Here is an 8,541-nt window from a genome sequence, read left to right as displayed (position 1 = left end):
AACATAATTAAGAAGAATTACAAAAATCAGGTCAAATTTCGCCAGAACATGCCGACGCATGGCCCCGTCTGGCTACCCAGAAGACTCACACACGCCACCAAAGAAAGAAATACCATTGAGGTTGTCTGCAAACTGCCGTCATCGTTAGTTCCTGAGCAAGCCACTACGAATGTGGAAATACATCTTGGAGGTCTGGCAAAGAAAATCAATGTTCTAAAGTGCTTTTATTTTAAAAGTTGCCCCTTTTGGAAAATCAGTTTTATATTTTTTGCCAAGATCTCCAAAAATGTTTTTTCATCAGGAAATTTATATATTGGGAAAACATTCAACATTGTTTATCTCAAAAGAAAGTCATATTTTGTTTTGAAATTGTTTCCTATTTTTTGTATTTTACTATTCGCACAGGTGCATATGGGGGATGAATGCAAATAACAATACTTTATTAGTAGTTTTTATTCTGAGGATCACTTTATTAGACGCTTACAGACATTACAATGACCATACGCATATAATGGCACTCAAAAAACAACAATTGTGCGCCGGAGTTTATTTTAGCGGGGACAGATTAGGCCATCAAATTGAGCTGGACAACTAGTTTCGTTATTATTCATCCAAACAACAATCTCCTTCTCGAACTTGTCCATTGCAAGTCTTCGCAATAACATGCTCACCACGATCACATCCTCCCCTTTGCCATTCTTACACCTCATGTGGCAGCTCACAGAGTCGGTCGAGGCATCCCCGACCATGGGTAAGCCGCCTCCAACACGCTTAGCCCATCCGAAGTCCAGTGCCTCCTGTCCAATCCATTTCATGTCACTGACCTCATACACTCTGTCCACGGTCAGTGGTGGGCGCCCACGCAGAGAGGCCAGGAAATCCACCATGGACTCCATGCAATCGCCAGTCATGTTGCGCTTGGCCTCACGGATGAGTGCGATTGTGTAGGTAAGTGGGTTGCCGCATAGCTCTCCGACGGTCGTGTCCGTCATAGGGTAGAAGACCGCATTGCCGTAGAACCCATGCGGGACGAGCCCATGGTGCTTCCCTCTCCCGCGCGCGTTCATAGTGAACATTAGGCCGACCCGATGGTGTGGCTCATAATCGAGAGCCACCGTGCGGCAACGCCACATGACTGCGGTCAGAAGCTCGAAGCTTGTGGCTGGAGGGTCAGGATGCATGGGGGCATTGTGGCTTCTTAGCACCATGATGTCTCTTGGACTAAAGACGAAGAAGCGGCCAACCATTTCTTCCGGTGGCGTTGACAACATAATGTCATCTCCAGTGCTGCCTAATCTCTGGAGGAATTCCTCAAACACTGGGTTTATGTGCGGCGGGATACGTGCTGTCAGGAGCTCCCTGTTCCATACCGGCAATACAATTTGCGAGGTGTCACCACTAGTACGGGCCAAGTCGACAATGCATTTCAAGAATTGGATACTGCCATAGCCGTCGGCAATGCTGTGGCAAATGTGAAGACCAATTACAAATGCTCCACATCTGAGTTGGGTCACCTACTCACATATATAAACATGGAAATTAAGAAACATCAGTATAATGTAAAGGGATGACTTTAATACTAGTACTAGCAGTATAACTTTTTTTCGTCTATCAAGACTCGAGTTAAATTTTTGGCAAGATCATGTGAAGTAAAATAAAATTACAATAGTTGCACTTATAATTTTGTTTTGTCCATAGTGTACTACTTCTCCGTCGCTATAACTTCAGAAGAAAAGCCCTAGACCACCCCTTTCTACTTTTCCGAGGCAACAACGTTCATCTGACCTCACCACCGCTAAGGGCATGTCCACTTGGGGTGGTAACTTCGCCGCCACTTCACCAAAAAACATCTATTAGAAGAAAAAGTGAACACTGACTCATTGCCAAGTACCCGCCTCCATACGACATCTTGGTCAATAGGAGTACATAGAGGTGATGCATCGAGGCGCTGAAACTCCTAATTCCCTCCCTTCAGACAGGGTAGTCAACAATGGAGTGACCGAAGTCAGAAACCACCCTTCAGTTTCGTAGGCACCAGAGGTGCCAAAGCTTCACCAATGCACATTGATGAGAATAAGCACAAGCAATAGCAACTAAGTTTGCTCCGGATCTGCCATTGAAGGCCTGTCTACGATGCCATGGCGGACAAGGAAGGCAAACGTCACCCTCACCGTCCACTATTCTTCTGCCGCCAAAATAATAGAGCGAGACCGCCCCTAGCTTCACCAGATCCAACTCTCCCACAAGCTTATCCATTAAGCTATCACCGGATCCACTACCACACGTTACCATCCTCCATGGACATGAAGCAACCGGAGCATACGGCGGCCACAAAGATGTGGCACAGAAGGGGCTATGGACAGCTACACCACGACATAACGCCAATAACCCCAACGGGAAAACTCAACCTACAAATCTACATAGGAAAACCTCATGCCTCTCCCCTCTTGACTCCTGTCACTTAAGACAAGGACTTTGGTCAAAGTTTCATTATATTTGTTTTGATTTTACTGTTAATCATACGGTGCACCAAACATGGATGTAGCCACAACTTTTCCTTTTTGTAGTAATATGCCTGTGCAATTTGGTGTGCAGTTATATGGACACCAATCAAAATAACCCACAGCCTGCACGCGTGCTAGTTAGATCAATTGATGCTCAGTCTGCAACTCTATCCCTTATGTCATCAGACGCTCCCTCCATCCCAAAATTCTTGTCTTAAATTTGTCTAGATACGGATGTATCAAGTCACGTTTTAGTATTAGATACATCCGTATTTAGACAAATCTAAGATAAACATTTTGGGACGGAGGGAGTACATGATAATTCGGTTATGCGGGCAAAATGGCAGGGTTGCACTAACTTGCGGCTTGCATATAAAATTGGATCCATACCTTATAAACAAAACCTTTTTTTTAAGAAATCAATGGCTAGCATGACCTTGAGGCTTTGGTCATCTTATTAACGTTTATTTTTCTACCCCTCTGATGATCCTCAAGTTGGTACCCAATCATTCATTATTTATTTTTTAGCGTGTTGACCCTTTGACAATCTATGATTTACGAGTTATTAAGCTACAACTATTAAGGTCTAGCAGATGTGAACTAGTTTGGTTAGATTATGAAAAATTGCGTAGATCTAACATATGTGATCTAGGTATAGTTAGGGTGTGACCAATGCATAGCCCCATTGTGATGCCCCGTAGGCCACGTTGAATCGGATGTTAGAAAAGTAGGTTCGGATGGAGTAGTGTGATCCTCTGTAGGAGGCGGGTGTTTGGGGAGAAAAAGTGTGGTCCGGTGCATAAAGCTGAAAAGGTTGAAGTGAAGAGTAGAGATGCATGTGTAGTGAGAATCTTTATTTTATATTCTTTGATGAGGCACACTAATGGTAGCTTGCATTGGGGAGAAAAATAATAATATAAATGCCTCAAACTACTTTTTTTCATGGGGCATCTGTATTTATATTCAACCATTGTACATGCCCTTATGCAGGGGGCTGGATACATCACTCTGATGTAGAGGCCGGAGGTAATCCTCATTTTCTAAAAAAAATATAGTCATGCAGATGTAGTGGGTTATGTGATGTTAGGCAAAATTACTAAAATCTAATAGATGTGAAATGTGTTTAGTTATCATTATGGGAAACTTGTGGCTACACTCAAGTTCGGTGCACCCCATAACGAATAGTAAAATCAAAACAAGCATTTTTAAAAATCTGAAACTTCTTGGCATTGATTATGAACAAATGTTTTAGGTGCTTGCAAAGTTTGGTGGCCAAATAACATCAAATGGTCTCCATACAAACAAAGTACAAATTCTACTCAAGCAGTGCACATACATTTGAGCACTTTTTTTAAAAGAGCTCCTCAGATGTCATTTCACCACCAAATTTGGTAAGCACCTAAAACATTTGGTCATGATAGAAGCTACAAAGTTTCATTTTTTTGATTTGTTTTGCTATGTTTTCGATTGTGGGTGTGCATGTACCCGGGCTACAGGATGTAAATTCTACAGGAAGTAACTGACCAAATAAGATATAAATATTCCCTCCGTTTCATATTAACTGTCGCTCAAACTAATATATCTAGCACCATAATACGTCTAGATACACCCGTTTCAGCGACAATTAATATGGGACAGAGGGAGTAGTAAACCTTTAAAAACAATAAGCATGACGCCCTTGCATTCACATTGCTAGTTTTAATAATATAAGTATAATAGATAGATAAAAAATTTAAGTGAACAGTTCAAGGCTAGCGAGCTACCTGCATCAAGAAGAGAGGAACTCCGACAACAACCATAGGGTTGCCCACCTCGCACAGCAGTTCTTTGACGCATGGGTATGGTGGCAGAGGCGATGGCTTGCCGAGCTCATCCATGGACACGTCCACCTCCGCCTCGACAAACACGACACCTTCCCCGGTGCAGTCGACGACTAGCTTGCCTCCAGGAGCCTCCCAGAGACCGCCTGCCAGAGGGTAGTAGTGCACCAACGCCTCCGCGAGGGCGGCCTTGATTGCCTTGGCGGCAATGGCAGGCCGCCCTTGCCCGTGGTCACCAATGTCGACCGCACGAAAGAACTCGATGGAGGGCTGCAGAAGCCGCAGGCCTATTATATCGTCAAGGTCGGAGAGAGGCAGAGTCTCCCGCGGTGTTGCTCGTGCCGGTAGCACGAGCTCGGGTTTTTTCCGACGTGCCACAAAGGACCCCATGTTGCAAAATAATGCACTGCAAGGTAGTGTAGTGTGCAGCTACTGGCTGTGCTTGCGTAATGGATACTGCTGTTGCTCTAGTCTAATTATATAGGCGCGCTGATTTGGGGTATTGGTGCCGTTAGCCCGGTTGCAAAAGCACCCGCCACATGTCGCAAATTACCCTGCATGGTTATCCCGGCATGAATAAGCTCCATCTCTCTTTCTCTGTCTCCCTCCCTCTCTCTGGTCAACTCTCTCTTTGGTCGGCCACTATTCGAGGTGACAATCGAATACATCAGTAGTAATTTCCTTTTGCGATGATAACGGGAATCTCAGGCTGGTCATAGTGGGAGTAGCTTAAGGAGTAACATAGATGCCACATAAACAAAAAAGATGAAGTGGCAAGTAGTTAATGAGGAGAGAGGCAAATAGAGTAAGGCTGGCCATAGTGGGGTAACATAAGTAATCCTTAAGCCTGCCATAGTGTTACTACTCTAAGTTACTCCCCACTATGACCTGTCATAGTGTTACTACTCTAAGTTACTCCCCACTATGACCAGCCTCAGGTGACATAGGAGCACGAATTCCGGTCTTCTAAAGATGTAATTTAATATATTTGTCCATGTGGAGAATCTAGAATCGATTGCTTTGGATGTAATCGAGATTAAGACAAGCACGGCTTGGACTAATTTGTACAACCTCCGTTCTGGTTTATTGATCCCTTAGTAATTTCTGTTAAATTTTGATCATAGATTTAACTTTAAAAATAATAATGTATGTTTACCAAAAATTATAATTGGATTTGTATTTGAACATAGTTTTCAATGTCATTATTTTTGGCTGGATGTGCTAAGAGGACCAAATTAACCAGGAGCATCTAATATAAGAATGTTTTTGACACTAATGTAATGTTAAAAATGTTCTTATATTTTGAGACAGAGGGAGTAATAGCTAGTAGCACTATTGGTCAACTAGTGCCAAACCGTGTCATTACTTCTTTTTGGATATATAGTGAGTAATTAGGCAGCCAAAATAAATGTAGTTTATTACTCTACCTTGGGGCAGGCACCAGCTAAGACCATTTATTTATCTACTAGTAGGAACCAGGAGCATCTGTCGGCATGAATCTGGTCAATGGTACGCAGGATGCTAGGGCAGGAAAGGTGATGAAATTTAACAATCGTCGGTGGAAGGGGACCAGAAATGCCAACTGAACGTGTGTGCTCCGCCATGCCACGCCAACCCCTTCGCTGTGGTGAAAATCGGGGCGGGGGAGGGACCCGCAGCAGGTCACCAAGTGCTTGGGAATGACTAACCTGTTACTTCCTCCGTCCGGGTTTATTAAAGACAACTTCTTTTAGATTAAGACACATAATGATTTATTAACATTAATTCTTCCATTTCATTCCTAACGCACTATCTCACATGCATGCAGCTAATGAAAAAGCATGCATGAAGTGTATTAATTTCTCAGCCAAGGCACTAACAACAATGGCTTTTAATGCAACCAATGAAATGGTTGCATGCATGCACCTTTCCAAAGCGAGGCCTTATAAAAAGGGACATGCTTGTGATGCTGAGAGGCCTAATAAACCCGGACGGAGGGAGTAGTTGGTATGTAAACTAATATAACCAATCACAATCTGAACTTGACTGAAATCTCTACGAGCACAGCAATCAATGTGAACATTAATCCTAACTATTCAGATCAAGGTGAAGCCTGGTGATTCATTGGTTACCTTTTCTAGTCTGCGGATTCTATATATACACTGTAGATGTGGCTGGATTGGTTGAATCATTGCATCAACTCAAGCTCCTGAGGTATCTGGCACTATTAAATACTGACATATATGTACTTCCAGAGAACATTGGCAAGATGAAACTGTTGCAATACTTTGACCTGATTGGATGTAAAAGTTTGGTGAATCTTCCTAGTAGCATTGTGAAGCTTAGGCAGCTGAGTTTACTTATTCTTCCCACATCAAGTATGGTACCTAGAGGGTTCAGCGGTCTAACAAATATGAGGAGACTAAGTGGGTTTCGAGCCCACATGGGTAGTGATTCGTGCAATTTGGATGAGTTGGGGCCTCTTTCCCAACTCACACTTCTTGCTTTACATGAACTAGAGAATGTGCCAGCTGCCCCGTTTGCTGCTAATGCTAAGCTTGGTGAGAAAAACATCTTATTGACATAGCCTTGAACTGCACAAGCAAACTAGGAGATGATGGGTTGGTCACAGAGAAAGAAGGTGTTCCTGAGGAAGAACAGCAGCGAATTGTGAATGTGTTCGATGGGCTATGCCCTCCGCCTAGTGTGAAAAATCTGGAAATTGAGGGCTATTTTGGAGAGAAACTCCCTAGTTTGATTATGTCGACGTCAACAGTGCTGCTCGGCAACTTGAAGACTCTACTGTTTGCTGACCTGGCTTGTTGCACACAACTTCCCAATGGGTTGCCAGCTCGCCAATCTGCAGTTGCTACAGGCCCGTCGTGCTCCATGCATCAAGCGTGTTGGAGCTAGATTCTTGCAGGCGGCGGCAACTCCATTTCCAAGGTTAAACAAATTGACCTTAGGAGGAATGCTGCAATGAGAGGAGTAGGAGTGGGAGGAGTAAGGGCAAGCAATGCCCCGTCTGGAGAAGCATACACTCATTACTTGCAAACTGATGCGTGTACCTCCTGGCCTTGCCTCTCATGCAAAGGCTTTGAAAGTATTATCTATAAACAATGTCCAACAACTTTGCTGCCTTGAGAACATTCCTTTTGTTGTAGAGATGCTGAGAAGAGCAGTCATTGAAGCCGGAGGAGACTCCCAGTCGGCTGGAAATGCAAAGGTCATGCTTCACCAAAACCTCAAGGATTCCTTGATTGGCCACAAGACCTTAATGGTAATGGATCATATGTGGGATGGTGGAGCATGGGAGGGTGTGCTCAGAATACTCTTTATCAATGTTGCTGCTTCAGGCAGCCGAGTTCTCATCGCCACCAGAGATGAAGATGTTGCTTGAGGGATGGCAGCAAGTTGGTCGTACCACCACATTGACACATTATAGCTTGAAGATGCATGGTCATTGCTCTAAAAGCAGGTCCGTATTGAATTAAATACTAATATCTTAATCAAGCGAATAATTTGTATTCATCTAATTGGCAGTACACTTTAATTCATTAGGAGAAATATTAGGATGCGACTTAATTAATTAAGTATGAACTTGTATTTACTGTGACCTCTAGGAAGGTAAGAAGTTGTGAAAAATTTCTAGGGCTAATATTACTTTGTTAGTGTCAATAAAACATGATGCTAAAAAGGGTAATATATTACACCACCAGCTGGGTTTTCCATATTTCATTTATGCCCACATCACACATGTTCGAGACACAAACATTTTGTTTAGTCAAGTTTGAGTAATAACAATTAGAAATTTGGGTAATTGTTAAGTTATGCATTTATCATTTTCACCAGTAGAATAAAACAATATTTGAAGATGGAAAAACAACAATTTTCTTGAACCTCTACCAGTACCACAAACTAATATAACACAAGAATTAACAATACTAGAAGCTGTTGGTAGTTATGCTTGGAAAATTGCACAGAAATTTCAGTCAGCAATGTTCGGCCTACTAAGTATATGCATTCTTGGCAACTGGAAAAAAAAGATATTTTCAGTAAAATAAGGCAACTCGTAAATAGTATATGATTTGTACTAAATTTGGACTACACATTTCTGTATAGTGATAAGAGATTACTGCAAGGTATATTTCTGTCCAGCAATATAATCCTTTATGCAAAAAGTAAAGAAAAGAAAGATTTGTTGTCTGTATATTTTTTCTGGTATAAAGTATCTATGT

The 8,541-nt window shown here is 42.6% G+C and overlaps 1 protein-coding gene across 1 annotated transcript; it reads right to left on the bottom strand.

Annotated features, from left to right (window-relative positions):
• Nucleotides 1–443: 443 nt before the first annotated feature.
• Nucleotides 444–4,757, bottom strand: LOC123089763 (spermidine hydroxycinnamoyltransferase 2-like). The gene is made up of 2 exons (XM_044511351.1): nt 4,268–4,757; nt 444–1,514 (listed from the first exon to the last, which is right to left on the bottom strand). Exons 1-2 carry the CDS (start codon nt 4,712–4,714, stop codon nt 552–554), a joined length of 1,410 nt encoding a protein of 469 aa, XP_044367286.1. The 5' UTR covers nt 4,715–4,757; the 3' UTR covers nt 444–551.
• Between the last annotated feature and the right edge of the window lie 3,784 nt (nt 4,758–8,541).

The sequence above is a fragment of the Triticum aestivum genome, chromosome 4B (genome assembly GCF_018294505.1).
Source record: "Triticum aestivum cultivar Chinese Spring chromosome 4B, IWGSC CS RefSeq v2.1, whole genome shotgun sequence".
Taxonomy (NCBI): domain Eukaryota; kingdom Viridiplantae; phylum Streptophyta; class Magnoliopsida; order Poales; family Poaceae; genus Triticum; species Triticum aestivum.
Note: the sequence above shows the minus strand (reverse complement) of the source record. Positions and strands in the feature narration are given on the sequence as shown.

Bases quoted from the DNA above. Each gene is read 5' to 3' on its own strand.
- LOC123089763 (XM_044511351.1), bottom strand. From the start codon at position 4,714: ATGGGGTCCTTTGTGGCACGTCGGAAAAAACCCGAGCTCGTGCTACCG. The intron at 1,515-4,267 runs GTAGCTCGCTAG...ATATGTGAGTAG, and splicing joins TTCCTCTCTTCTTGATGCAG to GTGACCCAACTCAGATGTGG.